The 22,758-nt window shown below is 41.1% G+C and overlaps 2 protein-coding genes across 7 annotated transcripts in view; both read right to left on the bottom strand.

Annotated features, from left to right (window-relative positions):
• Nucleotides 1-6,049: 6,049 nt before the first annotated feature.
• On the bottom strand, nucleotides 6,050-15,841 carry scamp2l (secretory carrier membrane protein 2, like). Its single transcript, XM_083916266.1, has 9 exons — nucleotides 15,692-15,841; nucleotides 13,829-13,906; nucleotides 13,636-13,722; nucleotides 11,927-12,056; nucleotides 11,698-11,826; nucleotides 9,601-9,760; nucleotides 8,807-8,908; nucleotides 8,153-8,270; nucleotides 6,050-7,899 (listed from the first exon to the last, which is right to left on the bottom strand). Exons 1-9 carry the CDS (start codon nucleotides 15,746-15,748, stop codon nucleotides 7,744-7,746), a joined length of 1,017 nt encoding a protein of 338 aa, XP_083772392.1. The 5' UTR covers nucleotides 15,749-15,841; the 3' UTR covers nucleotides 6,050-7,743.
• A 5,038-nt stretch (nucleotides 15,842-20,879) lies between these two features.
• The window catches only part of myo9aa (myosin IXAa), a 133,338-nt gene continuing 131,459 nt past the window's right edge, over nucleotides 20,880-22,758 (bottom strand). For all 6 annotated transcript variants that reach the window (XM_083913644.1, XM_083913647.1, XM_083913645.1 and 3 more), the window contains 3 exons: nucleotides 22,507-22,715; nucleotides 22,181-22,323; nucleotides 20,880-22,076 (listed from right to left, as the gene is read on the bottom strand). In XM_083913644.1, the coding sequence (XP_083769770.1) occupies nucleotides 21,577-22,076; nucleotides 22,181-22,323; nucleotides 22,507-22,715 (852 nt within the window). In that variant the 3' untranslated portion in view covers nucleotides 20,880-21,576. The remainder of the gene's footprint in view (nucleotides 22,077-22,180; nucleotides 22,324-22,506; nucleotides 22,716-22,758) is intronic.

The following is a 22,758-nucleotide window of genomic DNA, read 5'->3' as shown; positions in this document are numbered from 1 at the left end:
TCCGTTACAAACACTGCTTTTTCTCCCTTTTTAAGTGTCTCGGTAGGTTGAGATATTCTCCTTGTTGCCAGGGCAACAATGTATCTCATGAGCCAGGTGCTTGTGACAGAACAGAGAGGGTATAGAGACACAGTGAAAGGGGGAGGCTGGAGGAATGAGCAGCACAATACAAAGCCAGCTTTAGAAAGGGTTAGGTAACCTCAAGAACCCAACCACAATGCGCCAAGTCTTCTTCCCAGTAGAGTACATTTCATTTCACAAGCAAGAAAACATAATTCCAATTTGAGCAAGTTTTGATTCTGGTAATCCTGTTATCTTACACCTGCCTTCCTCTGAGGCTAAAAATAAGGATTCAAGGCGATGTGAAATGAAGTGCTAGGCTTTGAGTCTGTCACCGACATCGGGGGATATAATTATTAATGAACTGCCCGTGCAAAAATACAATGTGAATTACACTAAAGCTCCCTTCTGTTTTTTTTTACTGTCAGCACTTCAAGCAGTGCAGTGTTGATTTGCCACCAGAACTGGAGCATCTTCCAACAACTTCAGAGAAATCCTCTTCATCGCCGAGTGTGAAACTGCATGGGTTTCACACGTTTGCCCCGTCAAGATTCGGAATAGCCCTATTTGTAGCACCCTAATCCGCTTTCTTCCCGCTGAGACGGCAATAATATTCTTGTCTCTGGGTTTCAGATGGGGCCCTGTGGCGCTCAAATGTCCACAAACACAAAGCAGGGCGAATTTGGTGGAGGGGAGATGGGATACATGTGTGATCTGTATTCCTGAAACTACTGTATGAAAGAGGGGTTGAAAGGAGCTCAGAAGAAGAGCGCAGCATGAGGTCTCCTAAATATAGTCCTGCGAAAAACTTCAACCCAAAACTGGAGGAATTTTCTCATTGTTATATTTGATCTGGCTAACGCTAAGACAGATTTGGCTTCCGTGTGATTCAACCATCTGTTAAAAGGGGATAAGAGCAGAGGAGAAGCATGCTGAGATCAAAAGACACATGGGGAGAGTGTAATGAAAAATATGACGATTTTTTTTTGTGTGTGGAAGTTTCACCACAAAAACTTCAAAACCCCCCCTTGGTCTTGTCAAGTAATTTAGTCTCATATTCAGCTGCAGGCACTTGTGCTGAATCCAAATGTCTGGACTGCCCCGTACTTGCAGACTCGTGGAATTGGCGGGCGCATTCCCAGGAAGTCTGTGAGTGCTGAGGGCTGTCCAAATCCACAACTCATCCAGTCCACAAGGGGCCTTATCGAACTTTCTGCATACCTCCACAGAGTCCGTTCAGGGTGCAGACTTCCAACACCAAACCCCACCGATTAAATTACCCACAATTCATCGCAATACGGGCGTGACGTTGTAGATTTTTCAATTGCTGACTAAAAATATGTAAAGAAAATAGCAGCATATAGGCCATAGAAGACATCAAAATGCATTGCATCTTATCACTGCAGCATAAAAGCTGTGCAGTGTAACGACAAAGGCTTAGAAAAATGGCCGTAAAATAGGAAAGTTCTGCAGCGATCACAGTCTACATGATTGAAGTTGGCGCTTGCACTTTCTACAGCAACGAGTGAAACAGACTCGATGTGCTGTTCAGTCCCTAATTGCATTTCATGATTGGAATTACAGGAGTAGGAAACAGCCAGCTTACGGAGACGAGCTAAGACTTAATGCTTTGTATTTGATTATTTTCAAATTTCTAGACTTTTAGGTCACAAGATGATTCAATTCTTGTTCATATTCAGGTGATTTTTGGACCAATTTCATCACCCGATTATAGGTTGAATGCTAAACTTTATACAGGGGATCCCTTGAGAAAACTCAATTATTCCTTTATAATTAAAGGTGCTTAGTATGTCAGAATCAGAATCAGCTTTAATGAGCAGTTAAGTGTACAAGGAATTTGACTCCAGCTTTCTGTTGCTCTCACTAATTATATTAATATATACCGGTTGGCACTTTATTTGTCACTCACTCGCACTCATCACTCACTTTATTAGTGACTCAACAGGTACTTTGAAATATTGTGTTAATACATTTCATGTTTTTTAAAGGGTCATCCCAACTATTGTTCTCTACGGGTTGTTTTCTTTTCTACAAATTACAGTCCCAAGCAGAATTCAAAATGTTACTGCTTTAGTAAGTTATGGAGCTTGTACAGTAGTACTTCACTTATACATTACTGCACAATTTCATTACATTAACGAATTAAAATCCAATCGACTACTTTCTGTTTGTATTATGTAATTACTCAGTCATCTTACCTTACAATAATGTGCTGCGGATTTAGATTTGATTTCACTCCAAACTATACGAAGCACACAACAGTACTGCGTGCATGCCCCATGAAATACAATACCATAGCATGTACTTAATTGCTCTCAGAGGATTTGCCTTCCCAGTAGTGCTGATGATAATTACAAAACATTGTAAAACAAACCAAAAAAGCTTAATCATAAGCAACAGCTTAACTGGTTGATGGTGCATTAAGCCATAATTATGATGATGACAAAATAGCCTGATATAATATACGGTCAACAAACATTTTCCACACAGAGAAAGAGTGTATATGGAAAAAGGTTCAGCAGCATACTGTATAAACAGCTTCTTCCTTTGAGGGACGTAAAGAGAAGGGTGAGGGTGACCTCTGCTGGACGGTTATCTCCAAACTCACTCTGTTACTATTCTCTACCAGTTACAATGTCAGAAATCAAAATAATATCAAATACTGGGTGAAATAGAAGCAATTAAGTTGTTTGAAAATAATTTTGTAAGATGACTTGCAAGTGTCTCGCTGTACCTTTAGGTGCCCGACGTTTCTTGGCTTCAGTAGCAACTGGGAGCTGAAATATATGAAATACAACACAAACAAACTCATAAATAAGTAACATAATACAATCCATACAAAACATAGCAACATACAGTGGACACCATCTATCAGTGTTTTCCATGAGCAGCACGTACAGTGCCCTCAACCCAAAACAAATTCCCCCATCCCAAAAAAAGATTTTAGTGTGTGTTGTTTCTACCTGTTAAAAGGCTGTGTGGAAATACTGGTCAAAGTTCAGTGTGTTCATATGTTAATGCACTACCTGTTGTATGTTGTTCGGTATGTTCTGCTCAGAGACGGCAAATGCTAAAGAGTTTAGCACTAACTGTTAAACTACACTGACATGTTTGAGCCTCCAACTGGCACAAGAGCCACCCCCACCCCACTACCTTTTGTGGGAACCAACAGTTAATGTATATTACAGTTTTTAAGGATTTCCCCCCCAAAAAATTAAAGCTTATTCTTTTGGTCTTTCATGTCTTTATTTAGATACGACAGCTGAAGTTTTGACAGGAAATGGGAGGGGGGGGGGGGGGGTGACATGCAGCAAAGGGCTGCAGGTCAGACTCGAACCCAAGGTGCTGCAGCGAGAACTTTTAGCCTCTATATCCCCGATAAAGGCTTCTTGGGGGTGTTGGAGCTGATGCTGAATGTATTATGGGGGGAAACTTATCCGCACTCATAATACTATAAGCCTTTGGTCAGGGACTCATCATCTGTATTGCCTAGAAGTATGATTGTCCTTTTTTAAAATCATTATAGATTTAAATTTCATTTGAAAAGTCAAATTTATGGGCGGTGCCCTTTTGTTCACCTTCACTATCAAATGTACTGCAAAACAACCCTGCAAGAACTCTTGAAGTTTAAAGTTTTCAACAACAAGATGCTGACTTTTTACTGAGGTGTGTCAAAGACATGGTGATTCATCTCTATGGATATTTTGATCGGTATATGTGTGTATAGTGGTGGGAAGTACCTAAGTATTGAGGTACTTGTACTTTACCTGAGTAATTCCACTTTATGCTACTTTATACATTTCAGAGGGAATGTTGTTCATTTCACACCACTACATTTATTTGGCAACTTTAACGTAGCAAATGAAATAACATGTATTGTTTTAGATGAAGCTACACAGCAGTAAATAAAGTACCTTAAAATGAGCCTGCATTTATCAGCTGCAATATTAAAGTGATATTTACATTGATAGATCCTCATAAATATAGTTTAATCATAATTAGAAATACTTTAATAATCCCAGGGGGAAACAGTTTAAAAAAATAAAATAATAATAATATAATATTCTGAAATGGACCATTCTGCATAATGAGTACTTCTAAGTATTATTGCCACTTTAAGTGCAGAAGAAGAAGAAGATGAAGAAGAATTACTTTATTTATCCCGCAACGGGAAATTTGATTTTTTTCACTCCATTATTATTCATGTTACACACACAGGCCTGAAATACACACACATGCACAAACAGGACCTATATGCATGCAATTAATGGAGAGATGTTAGAGCGAGGGGGCTGCCTGTGGACCGGCGCCCCGAGCAGAAGGGTTTAGTGCCTTGCTCAACAGCACCTCGGCAGTACCCAGGAGATGAGCTGGCACCTCTCCAGAAAGGGCATGACTAAATGTAGCCTAGTTATATTCCACCACCGGTAATGATTACCTATATGTTTGAGTAATTACATTAACAGAAACATTATCCAGTTCAGATTGCACTAACAGGCTGTGATACAGCTTCACTGCGTGCTGGGAGATGCATTTAAGTTGTATTGAATATTGTGGGACAATGATATGGACATTATGAGTTAGTGTTTGCAGAATGATGTCATATGTAGACACTAAGTGAAACAGACTGTGTACATACAGTTGTTCTTTGTCCTGTCTATGTGTCATTATGAAATGCTAAGTAATGTGTTTAGGTTGTCTTATGATGTCCTATATTGTATTGGTTAGGGTGTATTGTAATGTGTAAGGACCTCAGGAAGACTAGCTGCTGCAGTGCAGGAGCTAATGAGGATCCTAAATAAACAAACACAAAAGCATGCTCAATCCCAGTGTTTTTGCTTCACATCATTTCCCCCCTATATTTGAATCACTTGTGGTTTGCTGACATTTCTGTGTATTAATATTCTCAATATGAACTCCCGTACTAACGCTGGACGTCCTAGCCATAATAACACAACGAGTGTTTGTGGTAAAGCCAGCCTCTGTTACTGCAAAGCTGGACAGTCAATAACGTTATCTAACCCGAGTTAAAGCATGGGCTAACAACGCATATTTCCCACTTCGAATGACCTAGGCGTTTCTGTTGTTGTCACCTTGCTGCGGCCAACAGTTGTTAGCTCTTTTAGCTTGCCCTTGGATGACAGAGATTAAAGAGGGAATAGCTGCAGGTTAATCAACTTAGCTCAGACTTAGCCAGAAAGCTAACATTCAACTAACGAGACGCGATATATCGAAGGACATGCTCAAAAAACACAACGTTGCGTTTACTCAAGGAGTGTCCCATTATGTCATTTCACCCGGCGGCATGTTCGTGTTTACCCAAGAAAAATGTAAATAACTAGCTTTGGTAAATTGCACTCACCGCCGTGGCTTGCTCCTCGTCCGCCATCTTGGGATGATCAACAGTAGAAGCTGCTGTTGCTATGGATACCTCAGCGGAACGCGGGGGAGGAGTAGCTGGTTGGATTTATGAATGTCTCACGGACTGAACTAACTCTCCAGCAATAACATCAAGGCCATAGTTTGGTTTTAGTTATGAAATAGTTAAATCATCTGTGTTGAAATTGGGTCTACCCATGGATGCACCCTTCAAGGGCACAACTACACAATCTAATGGGCAGAGGCGATTCTAGAGTATGTTGGGGCCCTGGGCAAAATTCACAGGGGGCCCCTTGAAATAGCAGTCCTTACCATTATGTTATAAATAATCTGACACCAACAAAAAGTGCACATTTTAGTTGTCATTAGGTTTGTTTAAACTGAATCATACATGTCACTTGCAACAGGAGTAAAACAATAAATCCAAAAAAATTGCAATAGATGAGTAACGCATGAGGCCATGCCCTCATTCTGGTGAAAACAAACTGCTGGCTTTGACAATCTAACAATATGGAAAAACTGCATAACTGACTCACAGGGAACCTACTCTGAATATAATAAGCCATCTTAAACATGGTCCACATTTTTAAGAAGAGAGAAAAACAAACGTTTATTGAATGAGCAGCAAATACCCCCCCAGTAAATGTTTTAAATAAGTCCCAAATATGTACAACACACCTTAATACACATTCTGATCATCAAAGGGAAACTTCAGCATAAAACAAATATTCCCATTAGGTTAAAAACCAGACAAAACACTAATAAACAGCCTTGTGCTTAAATCCCCACACAAACATCGGTGGGTGACATCTGCTGAAAGGCACTGAGGTTACACCTAAGAGTTAGTCAGTTTTACAGTAACAAGAGACCAGAAGCGGACATATATATATATAAATATTCACAAGTAAAATTGGTAAAACGCTAACAGCAAGTAGGTAGGAAGCTGCTAGAAAATACAAACTATCGGAGACTATTCTGTAACATGTGACTTTTGTCTGCAGGGTAGTTACTATGGATACAAAGTCAGAAAAATGGATAATCACAGATAATTATTATGTTCTTTCTGCTCATTAATACACGTCTCCAATGAGATACGTCTAAATTCTATCCTACATCAGTAACTTTACATTAATAAACCTGCTCCCCGTCTTTCGTTTTACGCAGAGCAAGGCTCCGTACTATGACAGGAAATATATTCTTAACGACTCAGCATGAATTAAAAAGTGCCATCCCAGTAAAAACCACATCTTCATTTGACCGAAGAAGAACTTTTTGTCTCACTTCATCTAAATTAGTAAACTGATTAAAACAGTAGAAAACAGTAGAAAGAAATCCCTTCATCCCATCACCTTCATTAATTATCATCCTATACAGTCTTATACACATTAAAACATCAAATTTAGAGCAAAATTCAAACAGCAACTGTGTTTATCTCTACTTTAAGATTGAAAAGGATGCATCTCATTTAACAGGGCGTCCAGCAGTTAAAAGTACTGTATGTGTAAAAGTTGTTTACAAGGCAGAATGATAGATTGGTTATCCTGCAACGCTCTACATGCTGCTGTAATGACAAAAATATGTATACATACATTATGTGGCTCCATCATTCAATGATGGTACATTCTCGTGTCAAGTATGCTTTTCATATAATCCCAACTCTTCGCAGTGTTTATTTTTGAGGCCAGTTTGTTATTTTATACATGAACTATGAGATAGAAAAATTCTAATACTATCTTTCAGCTGATTTAACAGTGACAGGATTTAAATAATGTATCACTAAACCCCAGCCCTGTTGAGTGGTGCACTGCAGAAACTGTCACGTCTACATCTTTAGTCGACTATTTTAAATGTATTCCAGTTAGTTGCCAATTCATTTTTGTCACTCTCACTACTTTTTTTTGCCTTGCTTTATTCAGATTAAGCTTTATTACTTCTTCGGACGTCTTCCAGAACAACTTCTGATAGCATGGATTTTTCTGTATACTGATGAGGGTGGTTAAGAAATCAAAAACAACCGAAAGTCATTACATGTTTGTGTAAGAGCTCTAGCTTTTCTTCTCTATTACAACAGTCTCCTTAACAGTTTAGAAGGGGAAAATAATGATACCTCACTTGGCTGATCTTGTAGCAAGAAGAATTTCCCTCAACGCAAGTTCCTTTTTTTTTCTCTTTTTCATTAAATAATCAACCCCCCCTCTCCTAAACCCATTGAAGTATGTCGGGACATGGCTAAGTTGGTCAGAGAAGAGACTAGCCTGAGGCACGAAGTCTGTGGGAAACAGTCTAATTCCCCTGGTTCCTGCCAAAGACTCCCTGTGCAGCGGAGGAGGCAGCACTGGTTGCAGCAGTCTGGACACCTCGGTTGGTCAGGACTCCATGGGAGAACTCCTCCTGGGCCTTGGTGAAGCTGGCACCTGTCCTTCTGTACTTAGAGTGGACCTGGGGATATAAGTAAAAGGGCACAGATTAGGGCAGAGACGGGTTTGTAAATCAGTTTAAAAGGACGAATCACAAGCAGCTCATCTTTTCAGTCCCATTTATATACACACACTAGTATAGTTAGGAGGATATCTCAAAACGAAATAAATGTCAATGAAATCTGGTGGAAAGTTTAGGATTTGTGTATATTTTGTAACACTGAAACATGCCTCAATATTCCATTTTTGCGAAGAGAAGTTTTACATTAGCGTACCATTTTCAGGAGGATGACTGCTAGGACAGCGTTTACGGTGAAAAAGCCGGCCACCACCATCATAACGACAGCCACAGCCAAGTTTCTGTTGATCATGCTGATGGATGAGATCCATCCACTGTCAACAACAGAAAGAACAATGTGTCACTTTTGTGTGTCACATTATTTTCTACAATGAGCGAGTGCTGTACAGATTACATACTTTTCTTATGTTGAAAAATTGTATGGAAATGAGCCAACATCTTGACGTGCATCAATGACCAATGGAAAAGTTTGAAAAATTGAAAATATTACATGATATAGAAAAGAAATCCAAAGAGAAAAGTTCCAGACACTTACAATACAGCCACCAAGACAAGTTAGGGCAGGAGGAATCTGTGAGAGATGCAAGAGAAGAGATACAGGGCAAGAGAGAACACACACACGCACACACACAGGCACACATGCACAAACACGCACACACACACACACACATGAATGAAGAAGACAGAAGACCCACATTTACTACTAATCTACCCAAAGCACAGACTCACTCTTACCAATGAAAATAGAAACCTGGTGTTAGCGATGAACAACTGTCGTTTACACCACACGTTCACTTTCACCCAACATGCAGACGACTATTCAGTTAAAAATAAAAAGGTTTCCACTGACCTGTTTCCCCACTTGGGGATCCCAACCGTCTGGATGATGTACACTGCCACTTGGAAGAAAAAGACAAAAAAGAAGAAAAAGAAGCTGAAGGAGCTGTCAGACCTAGAGATGAGAAAAAGACAAGACAAGGGACAGGTTATTAGTGATGTTTAATATTCAAGAGGTTTGTTCGCCATGACAGTTCCCCATAAGTGAATGCCAAACATCTTGATTGCCCCCTGGTGGCTTCCTAGTTTAGGAAGCGCATGATTTGATATGCAGTGCTTTTTTTTTTTTTTCCTTCAATGGACGGAGCACGCATTTTCAAAATCAATACAGCAGTTATTCATGTTAAATGTGGGAAGCCAAAATTGTGATCACGGTTAATATTTAGAGAGAAACCACAATTTGTAGCTTTAAAATAAAGGCCTGTGCTTCAGTACATATATAACTAAATATAACAATAATAATAATAATACCATTTACTTTGTAGATATTACTACAATAGTTTAATGTATTTTGGAGTCCAAAGCTGTTTCAAAGGCTTCTCCTCTGCCAAAGTTAAGTTAAATCTAATTAAAGCACCAAGCTGTAAGCAAGAAAATATTCTAATTCTAATATTTTTAATTGAGTACAGAGTGGTTCACATGTGCTTCCTCTGCACCTCTGGCTGAATTGGAGGGTTTTACCCTTTGTTAAAGTAAAAAAAAAAAAGAAAGAAAACACCAAAAATTACATACAGTTCATCTAGTCCTGCAATTCATGCAACTCAAAGAATACTTCATCGTCAGCACAAGGTGAGTAAAACAGTGTACCTGAAGGCCTTGTAGACGGGCCTGTACCAGCAGATGAAGGACACAGGGGTGAAGAGGATGAACCAGAGGATGGACAGACCGAAGTCGACGCCATACTGAGAGTCTGTAGTGAAGTAAGCCAGGCAGGCCAGCACGTTGAGGAAGAGAGTGGCACTGTGGACTGGGGAGACACACAAGAAACCAGTGAGCTGGACTGGTAACTCATAACTCGTAACTCTGCTTTTGAATAGCTTAAAAGTAGAGAGGTGTGTATTTTTCTGGTGAACCGTCGTCTTTGGTGCCCTTTTAGAGGACGGTCTGGGTGAGTGATGTTTTCCGTATTCCTCAATCAATAATGTGTGAACAACATGAATGATGTGAAGGATGCGTGACGGGTGACAGTGTTTGGCTCTGGTGTTCCAGTTGTGAGTGACGCAGGTTATGAAATGTAAGTTCCACGGCATATTCTGAGGAACCCCAATCCTAAAATGTTAAAATATATTCCCACATAGTAAAAAAATTGAGATTTCCACATGTTTATTTTTTAAATTACTATAAAGCAGGTCAATATGCGATATACATACTGTGAAAGTATCAATACGCTCAATCCACAGAGAAATACACACAGCCTGTTTTCAGAAACTGTGTCTTTAAAAAAAATAATTAATTAAAGCAGTCCTGCTGGAGGGAGCTGAGGTGGAGGCTGTGGGTTGTGGCTGGACAATAAACTGGACTGGACAACACACACCATCTGTACAGGAAGACACAAAGCAGGTTGTACTTCCTGAGGAGCCTGCGGTCCAACATCTGCAGCAAACTGCTGTGGATGTTTTACCAGTCTGTGGTCACCAGTGTCCTCTTCTACACTGTGGTGTGCTGGGGGGGCAGCATATCCAAGAAGGACACCTCCAGATTGGATAAACTGATCAGGCGGGCCGGCTCTGTAGTCGGCATGAAACTGGACTGGCTGGTGACGGTGGCAGAGAGGAGGACACTGGACAACCTGCTGGCCTTAATGGAAAATTAAGTCACCCCCTGCACACCGCCATCAGCACCCAGAGAAGCCAGTTCAGTGGAAGGCTGCTCCTACCCAAGGGTAGGACCAACAGGCTCAAGAACGCCTTTGTCCATCAGGCCGTCACACTCTACAACTCCTCACTCGGGGGGAGGAGGAAATAAGAGGACAGAAGGGAAAGAGAGGGAGCCACTCACTGTGACATTAATAAATCTACTCTAACATACCTGGACACTTATCTTGTTCTTTTTCTTTTTTGTGCAATAATTTCATCTTGCTGCTCATTTCTTTCATATACAGTCAGACATATTTTATCTTATACATTTCCTCTACATTTAACTTATCTGATTTTATATTCTGTGAATTTTATTTGACCTGTATTCTTAGAGAGTTTATTGTTTACTGTTTATTGTCTTTTTTATACTTTCTGTATTTATTTAGCTAAGAGTTTATTAGTTATCCTATACTGTATTTTTTTTTATACCTCCCTTGTGTTTTTGTAAGCTGCCGGAAACTCGATTTCCTTGCGGGACTCATCCCAAAGGATCAATAAAGAGAAGTCAAAGTCTAGGTCTAAAGGAGCTGTCAGGACTTCTGTAGGGTTGTGTACAGGGAGCATCGGTTAGAATGCACTCCAGACAAGATGATCGTTTTGATTATTTATTGAATTTAACTGAGAGTGCGTGGTTCTGGAACAGAGATAAGAGGTTAAGAGGTTAGGTCACATTTCTATGAGACTGAAACAGTCTGATAATGCCGAACACATCAAATACAAAACCAGGAATAAGATAATAACTTAAGGACATATATCTGATATCTCTGTCCAAACATTGATCTGCAAATAAATGAAATACAATAAAAGCATCAAGCTAAGTGCTGTTACAGTCATTCCCCGGCTGCAATGACGCTGCACAAACGCTGCAGAGACGCTTATGGCACAGATGCAGAAAATCTGGAAAGGCTGACCATAACTGGTCTTTTTCAAGAGGGGGCTTAAAGAGACTGGTGCCAAGATGGAGCGCTTCAGTCAGAGGGTAAATACAGGTATATTCAGAAGGACAGTAGGACAGTAAAAAGCTAATTCTGCATGCGGGGATACGTACACATCCAGAGGTAGTACATTCTCTTGCAGACCCTGCGGTACTCTTCAGGGATTTCATCTTCAAAGTCCTGATAGAAGCAGGGCTTCACAGGGGAGAACTTGGGAAAAGGTGGCCAGTTGTTTGCTTTAACTGACAAAAAAGAAAAGGAAAAATCACAGATGGTTTAACATTGTGAGGGGTGCTGATTCTCAACACAGGTTCACACGCAAGTACTAAAACAACTACTTACCACCCGTGTTGAGCGCTGAGTCTCCGGCCCGGTTCTGTATCTCCTGCTCCTTCCGCTCCAGCTCAGCCGCTTTCCTCTCCAGCTCCTCCTGCTGTTTGATCAAGTTAGCCTGGCCAGAAGCTGCATTTGCCTGGTGGGTGATGGAAGAGCTGCCCTCTTAAAAATAGTCTCTGCATCACTACAACTCCCTGCTGCATTTCTCCACCTAGTGATGCAAAATGCATGAGCTACGCTACAGGCAACAGTACACCCGGTCCATATCTAATTCAGAGAACAAAGTTTATCCAGATTTTCTGATATAGACACAAAAACATGTGAAACTATCACCAAATGTTTATTATAGATATACTGGTATTGGCAAATGTAGTGGCAGGTAAGTGACAAGATATTGCACCAAAGAGAACTGGCAAGTTGTTTTTTTAAAATTGTGAAACATGTAAAATATACATTCTTGTGTCACAATGACCCTCACAAAATACCATTTATACGGTGATGGGGGGAGGGTGTGTGTGGGGAGAGAGAGAGAGAGAGAGAGAGAGAGAGAGAGAGAGATGCAGCAAAGGGCCAAAGGTCGGAGTCAAACCGTGGCTGCTGCAGCGAGCACTTCCAGCCTCTGCATATGAGGTGCCTGCTCTAACAACTGAGTCACTAGTCCAGCCATTTTATTAAAAACAAAGGTTGAACAAACTGCAACAGAAGCAAACTCAACAGATTTCATATCCTCAATATGTCCTGAGTAAGGAGAAAAGGTCCAGAAGAATCCCAATAGGGGAAAGTTCTGAAAAAGACCCAAATATACCCTATGTATTGGTTTATTCATTATGTTTCTTACATGTATGGGGGGGATATCCTACAGATATCACCATGAAAAGTTGATTATTTACATCAAGACAAACAAAAAATGTATTACAAGTTTTTTGAAATTGTTTGTTAACATGGGAAAATGGGACATTATCTAATTACGTATGTGTTAATTTTCATAAATACCACAACGGATGTAAACATTGGGTATAGCCAGATGAAAATGTCTTGTTAAATCTTGTTCACATAAAACAGTAAAAGTCTTTATGTTAACGTTGGAATGGGACCCATTTAGGCCACCCAGGAGCATTAATAAATGAGATATAAGGAGAAAAAGAATTATCCTATTAATCCCGCAACGGGAAATTCGATTTTTTCACTCTATTATTATTATTTTTCATGTTACACACACACGCACACACGCACACGCACACGCACACACACACACACACAGGACCTATATACATGCAATTAATGGAGAGATGTCAGAGCGAGGGGGCTGCCAGTGGACCGGCGCCTTGCTCAACAGCACCTCGGAAGTGCCCAGGAGATGAACTGGCACCTCTCCAGCCACCAGTCCATGCTCCATTCATAGTCCACACAGGGACTTGAGCCGGCGACCCTCCAGTTCCCAACCGAGTCACCTATGGACTGAGCTTACCCTTACAACAGATTCCTGTCATTATTATCTAATTCTTTAAACCCTCTAATAGCAATATTAGCCTCTAATGACAATTCACTTAAAACATGGATTATTATTGTCCTCATTTACTGTTTAAGACATCCAAAGCCCCAAGACACATGCGCTCTGCTTAGTTCTTCTCAGCTGATTTATAAAAAGGCTGAAATGTGATTTCACACCAGCTTATTTAATTTCCTTTATTTGTAAATGTGTGCGTCTGACTCACTTGTGCGCTCTGCTCCACAGAGGTCTGCAGGACGGCGGGTTGAGAGGAGGCAGCAGAGATGGGGATGGTCGTGCCAGTGTGGGATCCCTGTGAAGCAACACTGCTGTTTAGATAACAACGTTCCCCCTCAGTGATGAAACAACTGTACATCACATCAGTAGTTACAGTATATTAAAAGGACAGAGGAGCGAACCATTTCACTTGCGGAGAATGGGTTGTACTCGTCAACGTTGTTAGAGGTTCCACCGGTGGCTTGTGTGATTGAGGCATCCTGAAAAAGAGAATAATGTTTATAGATGTATTTTCTGAGCCACGACACTGCGGTTTTTATTTGGTGCTCTGTGTGGAGTGAGCGGCAGCAGTGAAGAGAGCTAAGTGCAATCTAAGTAAGTACTATTCATTTAAGGTTCCTGTATCATCACATTTTATTCATTATTTCCTAGTGTGTAAGGTTTTCCTCCATAGCTTTAATAACTTCACAGATTACAGTCTTTCCATCCCCTTCCTGTCCAATAAAAACCATGCGTCTGCAGATGTGTCGATGCTGAATGTTTGTGATGAACTGAAGGGTGTTACTTTGTGTGTTTACAAAATTACCCTACTTCTTAAGCTAAATAAACTCTTTAAAAAGCCTCTCGGATCACCTGGATTATGCATCATTGCAAAGTTGAAAACAACGCAGTTTTTCCAACCATGAAAAGTTGACATCTTGGAGATATGTGGTTTATCACTGGACAGCAATGTAACAAGCACATGATTATAGAATACGATGCATTGTTGTAGATTAAAGTACCCAACAATATATAAGGGATTTAAAATAAGCTCAACCTAAACATCTCATCTCATCTTCAACCCCTTATCCGGGGTCGGGTCGCGGGGGCAGCAGCTCTAGCAGGGGACCCCAAACTTCCCTTTCCTGGTCCACATTAACCAGCTCTAACTGGGTGATCCCGAGGCGTCCCCAGGCCCGTGTGGAGATATAATCTCTCCACCTGGTCCTGGGTCTTCCCCGAGGCCTCCTCCTAGCTGGACGTGCCTGGAACACCTCCCTAGGGAGGCGCCCAGGGTTCATCCTTACTAGATGATCCTGAACCACCTCAACTGGCTCCTTTCAACGCAAAGGAGCAGCGGCTCTACTCCGAGTTCCTCACGGATGGCTGAACTTCTCACCCTCTCTCTGAGGGAGACTCCAGCCACCCTCCTGAGAAAACCCATCTAAAGTAGTAAAATGCAACATATTCATTGAGAAAAAACAGATATAATATAAAACCCTGACTGGGGATATTGCATAATGACTGCTTTTACTTTAAGCACATTTGCTCATAACACTTACATACTTTTACTTAAGTAAAGTTTTTAACCTGGCACTTTAACTTCTAGTGTGGTATAAGTACTTACCTTAGGACCTTAATGCTTGTTCCACCACTGGTCCCAACCAGTCCAGGGAGACTACTTCACGGCCTCAACCACATTAACTATTATTAGACTCCTGGCCTCAGTTAAAACACCATTTCTTAGGTTTGTTTGAACAAGCGAAAACGTGCTTTTTCTTTGAGTAAATACGTCCCAAAAACATATGTTCACCTGAAACCAACTCTTCCTGGAGCTATTTCCAAACACAGAGATAATTAGACTTAAAAAACAAGCAATTAAAAATAATAAAGATGCTATAAAACTACAACGTGTTCAGTTAATCCCCACATTTCCCTTTGAGGATGTGGTTTACCAAATCGACCATCAATGGCGTGTTGAAGAGGAGTCACAGGACATGACACCTGTTCGCGGGTCTGCTTACCTGCGCAGGTGAGTTAACAGCCCGCGTACGGCGTAAACGGTGTTTTACAGATTCTCCTGATACTAGGAAAGGCTGTAATAAACTCCACCGTGTCCCACTTTATCTTAGTGACGATTCTTAAGTCAGGAAACGCTCAGGCCAAACCCAGCAACCAACCAAACAGGTTTGGCGTCGCTGCATAGCTCTTCCACTCTTCACTTGACACGATATTCAGCTTCTTAGAGGAAACTTCCCACACGGAAAACAGAGCCACGGTCTCACCTGGAAAGGGTTTATGTCCACCGGGTCCGCGAAGGGGTTGCTGTCAAAGCCCGACATTGTGGAGAAAAGTTTATCTTGTGTGTGAAATAAATAACACGACAGCTCCCGTCTCTCTCTCGCTCTCTCCCCGGCGGCTGCTCCTGCTCCTGCTGATGGTGCTGCCTGTGACGCTGCGCCTCTGCGCATGCGTCGCTCGATAAGTGTCACGCGTCACCAGGAAGATGTCCAATAATATTTATTTTTTGTTAAATAACAAAAAAAGGAATACCTTACTGAGTTATGATTAAAAAAAATCCCTGAAGCCCCTTTTTGAACTATCTATTATTTATTTATTTTAATTTGCATTATTTTTGTTTGATTTGTACTGTATCTTTAATTTATTTATTATATCACCAATGTGCGGTTTGTTATTGTATACCTTGTAGTTTTGTACATTTAAATTGATCAAAAAATATATATATTAGTAATATTAATCCATACAACCAGCTGCCAAGAAAGAGATTCGGCATTGACCACAATAATTGCAACTTTTGTGTCCGTAGATGACTTGGCTGGGAACCGGGGGGTTGCCGGTTCGAGTCCCTGTGTGGACCATGAATGGAGCGTGGACTGGTGGCTGGAGAGGTGCCAGTTCATCACCTGGGCACTGCCGAGGTGCTGTTGAGCAAGGCACCGAACTCCCAACTGCTCGGGGCGCTGGTCACTGGCAGCCCCCTCGCACTGACATCTCTACGTTAATTGCATGTGTATAGGTCCTGTCTGTGCATGTGTGTGTATTTCGTGCCTGTGTGTGTAACATGATTAAAACTAATAGAGTGAAATAATCGAATATCCCCGTTGCGGGATTAATAAAGTCATTTTTCTTAAAACAACTGATCACCACCTTTGGGAGGATTTACAGAACTGTCTCTCAACCAAGAGCCAGCTACTTCCTCGCCTCACAAGAGAAAATATTGTGTTTGGTGTTATTATGAAGGACGTTAAGAGTGACTTGATTTTGAACAATATTATACTGGTGTAAGTTTTTCATCCATGCCTCAAAACGGAGGAAAACCAAACCTCTTTTTTCAGTTTTTAAGCGGGACTTTGTGGCCAATCATCTTGAAACTAATGAAAGGGAAACATGCAAGATCTCTCCTCTGTGCTCATAAGGAGATGAAGGTGTTTGAGGACCCCTAGAAACTACAAAATGATTTATATTCACTATTATTATGAGTCTAATGGTATTATAATGCCTATTATAAGGAGATGAAGGTGTTTGAGGACCCCTAGCAACTACAAAATGACTTATATTCACTATTATTATGAGTCTAATGGTATTATAATGTCTATTATAAGGAGATGAAGGTGTTTCAGGACCCCTAGCAACTACAAAATGACTTATATTCACTATTATTATTATTATTTATTTTTTTAACTTATTTTTATCTATCTGAATTCAGTCCACCTGGGTCTATCTCAAAATGTATCTATGTACAAAAAGAGCTCTTTCTTGAAAACTTCATTCTGGTTTTTAAGGCTGCCTTCAGGTGCTGTGGTAATTATGGGTTATGCAAACGAATAAACAAACCTGGTAAAGAGCACAGACTGTAAATATTATTACACAGTCTATGGATATAAGGTACCTAAGATGTGAAGTCCATATGATAGGCATTCCCTGTGATAGGTTGTTCTATTTATGTTGATGCTAATTTAGTTTCATGTGATATTACTTGTCACTTGCCGTCCTTGCAGCTGCTTATGTGGTTTACATTTAGCCAGTGGTGTGAACGTACTCAGAACAGAAGTCCTGCATATACACGTACGTAAGGTCTCAGAATATACTGGATTATAATGGTTAATGCATTAATGTGTTCATCACTTTAATGTTGGTAGTAAAGGTTGTATACTGCTGGTTTAACCCATCATAATATATCATTATGTATTAGTTGATTTGACATTTTCTATTAATGCTCTAAATTTTCAAAGTAACCAAAAACTAAAGCTTTTAAATCAACGTAGTAAAAAGCACATTATTTGTCTCCATGATGTGGCAGAGTAGAAGTATAAAGAACCACACAATGGAAAAGTAACTTAAGTACAGTACTTGAGTAAATAAACTTTTACAGTCCACCATTGCTTTAAGCTTTGCATCTCCGTAAACTATTTTGTACTAGAAAAGTGCTCTAAAATAAATTAATATTTTTACTAACCAACCTGCCTGCTCATACATGTCAAGAGAGCAAACATCACAGAAAATATGATACATAAGGCTGCATTTAAAACATATTTTGACGTAAGCCCATGCTCACAGATCCCCTCCGGCAAAGTTATTGCATTGTATTTCATGACTGCACCCCTTTAGCTGCTGCACACGCCTCCTACTGTACGGCCAGACACTTTGACTCTGTAATAGCCAAAGGTTACGTAACAAATTGGCTTTGCAAAATGTGGATAAAAACAAAATTCAGACTTTTCTGCTCTCTTTAGGCTACACGCGAGGTAAGGTAAGTTCCAACAGCTTTACCTCAGGAACAGTTCAAAAGGTTTATAAATGCAAAACCAATTTTTGTTTATACCAGAGGGGGGAAATGGGCCCAAAACTTCAGAAGGTGGATGGATTTCTCTGACGGTAAAGATGCACAAGACATGACCCCTGGGTTGAGTAACAGCCAATTGATGCTGAGTGGTCTTCTGCATATTCCAACATTCCCTTTTCTCTGTCCACCTGCTCAGCGCGTCTCCTCTTGGTGCCGAGGAAAGAGCTGGCCAGCAGCACCCAGGGATGAATAAGATGTAGAAAGGCATACTCTACAGTAACCTATATTATATATTCTCCCAAGAGGATGAAGCCTGAACTTCTTTAATTTCCTTAAAATGAGACGACAGGTCCCTAAAGCGATGACATGGCAGTAACAATAACATGCAGCCTATCGATATCAAAGATTATGAAATGCAGTAGGACACTTTAAAACATGGCCACTGACTGGGTAAATATTTGCTTCATTATACGCAAATTGTAATCTCAGTGCAAATGTTCTTAGGAAGCAGGAGCTCCTTTTCTTTTAAAGGAAGGGTGGAAGCACTTACAATTATAAAGCACCTTGAGAACTGCGCTGCTAGAAGTAAATGGGACTGGAAATTACAGCAAATGAATATAAATATGAATCTCTGAGGCAGATAAGATTCAGAAGACACTTCAGCCTCTTCCTTTAAGTCAGCGTATATAACTTTTGCTGAACATTGGCCTGGTGGTACAAGTAGAGAAGAGTCATAAGTCAGACAAGTACACAATAATATGTAGTTTCTAAGCTACTGATCTGACCAAACTAAGTGGAAACCCCTGTGTGTAGCGTGTGTATACAATCAAACATGGTTTTATATTGATTATGAACTCAACCTTTCGTCTATCAGAGAAATAATGTGTTCAATAGTCTTACTTAAGTATTGAAGGTGGGCAGATTTCTCTTCCCACACCATGGATCATTGTAACTAATCAATTTTAAATGCTTCGCTCGGATCAGGAACTATTTTGATTAGTTAAGTGTTTTTGTTTGTCTTTTTCACAGAAGGAGACGCACAGCTGTAAATCTCATCTCATCTTCATCCGCTTATCCGGGGTCGGGTCGCGGGGGACAGCAGCTTTAGCAGGGGACCCCAAACTTTCCTTTCCCGGGCCACATTAACCAGCTCTAACTGGGGGATCCCGAGGCGTTCCCAGGCCAGTGTGGAAATATAATCTCTCCACCTGGTCCTGGGTCTTCCCTGAGGCCTCCTCCCAGCTCGACGTGCCTGGAACACCTCCCTAGGGAGGCGCCCAGGGGGCATCCTTACTAGGTGTAAATAATAAAGTTAATTATAGCTGAATTCCTCTTAGCTGCTTCAGTTTCAGGTAGAGTCAGAGCGATATATCGTTTGGCTGATATTATTGACCGATATTGCCATCCATCAGGATCAGTGTATTTGTTTTCTGATATGAAAACTTTTTATACAGAACATATATTGCAGAAAATTATGCTTAGGGTGATTTAGAAATTGTATCAAGTGGCTATTTATTTTCTTTTTATGTTTTCTTTATTTAAATTGTCAGCAACTGACTGATACTGAATGTGATGTTTATTTAGCGATTTTTTTAAATTCTTATTTTTATCTTCATTGTACATTTCTAGAATTGGTTGTCAATGTAATACATTGTATGTTTAAACTGTTAAATATTATCTCTTTAAGTTATTTGTTTAGGATAGCAGCCTTCTGAGTTGGCTGCCGTATCAGTAATCAGGGAGAGTTTTTCCAATCTAAAATCGGTTCTACCTCGAAAATCAGTCGGTTCTTAGTATCAGGGTCCTGGTATTGTGCGTGCTGGCTCACTGTCACACTGTCATTGTGTACTTGGAATAAAACAGAGCTGCTGTCAATGTGATTAGTAACACCTCTGCTTTTCCTACTATGATGAGGCAAAATGGTTTTCTGTGGGAAAAAAAAGCCCATTTTCAAATATGCCATCTACTTTGACACTGTTGCAAAATGTCAACAGACAATGGGGAAAAATACACTTACACTAAACATTCTCAATAACAAAAGACAAAAGACGTGCTGATTTTATGTTCTTTCTTGGTTGCTATTGAGCAAACACTTTAGAGACAGGTGGTGGGGATGGTTTTGGGGGGGGGGGGGGTAACAATAGGGTTCAAGAATAGAATGGCATTTGTCCACTATACTGTACATATGAACTGTACTGTACAATTACAATTGTTGTATGGCTGTTAAGCAGTGAATGCAGGGATTTTATACACATCCGACATTCCTTAAAGAGCTGGGATCCCCTTTGGCTGGAACAAACACCAGCTGACTTGGTCCCTTTGATGGCGGTATTTCCCTTGTGAGGGAAAAAAAGCAGCACAAACTAAAAACACATGAAGTGGTTTTTCTTTCTTACACATACGTCACACACACACACACACACACACACACACACACACACACACACACACACACACACACACACACACACACACACACACACACACACACACACACACACACACACACACACACACACACACACACACACACACACACACACACACACACACACACACACACACACACACACACACACACACACACACACACACACACACACACACACACACACACACACACACACACACACACACACACACACACACACACACACACACACACACCATCGACTGCCCAAATCCGTACATCTCTGTCCAAGATACTAAAAAAAAAAAAAAAAGATAAATATTTGACTTCAACTACCCAGCAGTGGCTGGTGTTCCGGCTTTGTACAGTATTTATACCTGTATATTATATGCTATAAAGAATTTCTGTGACATTAAAATTTATTAAATAAGGGAAAAATAAAGTTGTAGTAGCAGAGCAACCACTGCTTACACTGATTGTTATGAACTGTAAACTCAAAGCAGCTAATATTTGTGAGCTTGAAGTTCACTGTAACATCTGTGACGCCTGGTGTTGCCTGATTTCTTCTCATTTACTTTTCCGCTCTGTAACATTCCCTGATGCTGAGTGGTCTTCTGCATATTCCAACATTCCCTTTTCTCTGTCCACCTGCTCAGCGCGTCTCCTCTTGGTGCCGAGGAAAGAGCTGGCGAGGCACTGTGAGAGCACGGGTGGCAGTTAAGTCCACAGAAGACAAGCCTTTACACTGATTTCTGTCCCTCTGCCAAACATCTCCCAACTCTGGAGGTGGAAACACTGTACACGGCACTTGGGGACACTTCTTTGTAGACTTCAAGAAAGGCTAAGCAGGAGTGCTTTGAGGAGTGGAGATCAGTCGACATTGCGTTACCTCCTATTGAGAATGTACACGCCTGCCAGGGAGTTGGATAAGGAGTGCTTTGGCGTCCCAGTGTCCTTCATACCATGAATTCATTACTTCCATACAATACCAGCTGCTGTGGTATGTCTGGAGGGTCCCTGCCGTGGCCGCTGCCTTCTCTGGAGTGCCTTAGGGTTGAATGCTTGGCCCCTTTGAGTCTCTGTTTGCCCTTCTCTGCATTGAAGGTGCCTCGGCTGGAAAACTGGGGTCTTTCGTCATACGCGCCTTCCAGGTCTCCTGTAGGGCTGCTGTCTATGCTTTCTGATCGGGAGCCTTGTGATGCATTAGAAGCCTGGGCCCCAGCCGGAGTCGGACCAGAGCCAATGGGGGGAGACTTGGAGTGGAAACGAAAGCGTCGGGTGTTGGCAGAGGAGGAAGAGGACGATGGGTGGAAGTGTGATGAGGATGAGTAGGAGGAAACACTGGAGGAAGAGTCCACTGAATCCACAGAGTCAGGCTGCCGCCTGAGAGCGTGACGTCGAGGGCTTGTCATGTCAGATCTTCGAGGCCAGGGGGAAGTCAAGACTGGACCTCTCTCTGCAATGAAAGGTATTATTCTCTTTTTAATTATTTTCTCCCAGATTATTCATGAAAAATAGTAAACTGAAAGGTGAGTGAGAATGTCCTGCAAAGTGACATACCAGAGAAGTCAGAAATGGTTCCCTCAGAGTCCACATTGAGGTTTTCAGAGCTGTCGGCGGTACCGATAGAAGCCTCCGACTCCAGGGTCTCATCATCTGATGCTCGTGGCTCCAGAGTCAGTATCTCAACAGTCAACTCCTCTCTGCAGAAGCAAACATTATGTAGCTTAACAAACTAGCTGAACACACGGTGAGACTTAGCGAACAGTAACACATGCAAAATAGGTAATGTTATTTCTATACATTTCTCTGATACACTGTTGCATGAGTTATTTGCAGATCATGTTATAGTTTTAGAACATTTTAAGTGCCGTGACGGTGTTTACTTCTCTTTCTGCAGGTTTTCAATTTGCTCCGTCAGCACTCTCTCTTCATGCTGCATGGCTGCCTGCTGATGCTCTGAGATTTCGGTAAACGAGTCCTGTCCCTCTTCACCACCACTTTCTTCTATCACGAGAGCAGCCACAGATGGAAGCCGGGGACTAACCGGAGGCGAGGGCGTGTGGTAGGTTAGTCGCTGTACATGGCCTTTTCCCTGAGAAACAAATCAAAGGCAGACGTGAATATCACATTTGTGC

This window comes from Echiichthys vipera (genome assembly GCF_963691815.1).
Source record: "Echiichthys vipera genome assembly, chromosome: 1".
Classification (NCBI taxonomy): Eukaryota; Metazoa; Chordata; class Actinopteri; order Perciformes; family Trachinidae; genus Echiichthys; species Echiichthys vipera.
Note: the sequence above shows the minus strand (reverse complement) of the source record. Positions and strands in the feature narration are given on the sequence as shown.

What these genes read in the sequence shown, in the direction of transcription:
- scamp2l (XM_083916266.1), bottom strand. Translation starts at nt 15,748, where the DNA reads ATGTCGGGCTTTGACAGCAACCCCTTCGCGGACCCGGTGGACATAAAC. An exon ending in TGGACATAAACCCTTTCCAG is followed by an intron (nt 13,907 to 15,691) that starts GTGAGACCGTGG and finishes TCTCTTTTTCAG; the next exon opens with GATGCCTCAATCACACAAGC. An exon ending in ATCCCCAAGTGGGGAAACAG is followed by an intron (nt 8,271 to 8,806) that starts GTCAGTGGAAAC and finishes TGTTGTTGACAG; the next exon opens with TGGATGGATCTCATCCATCA.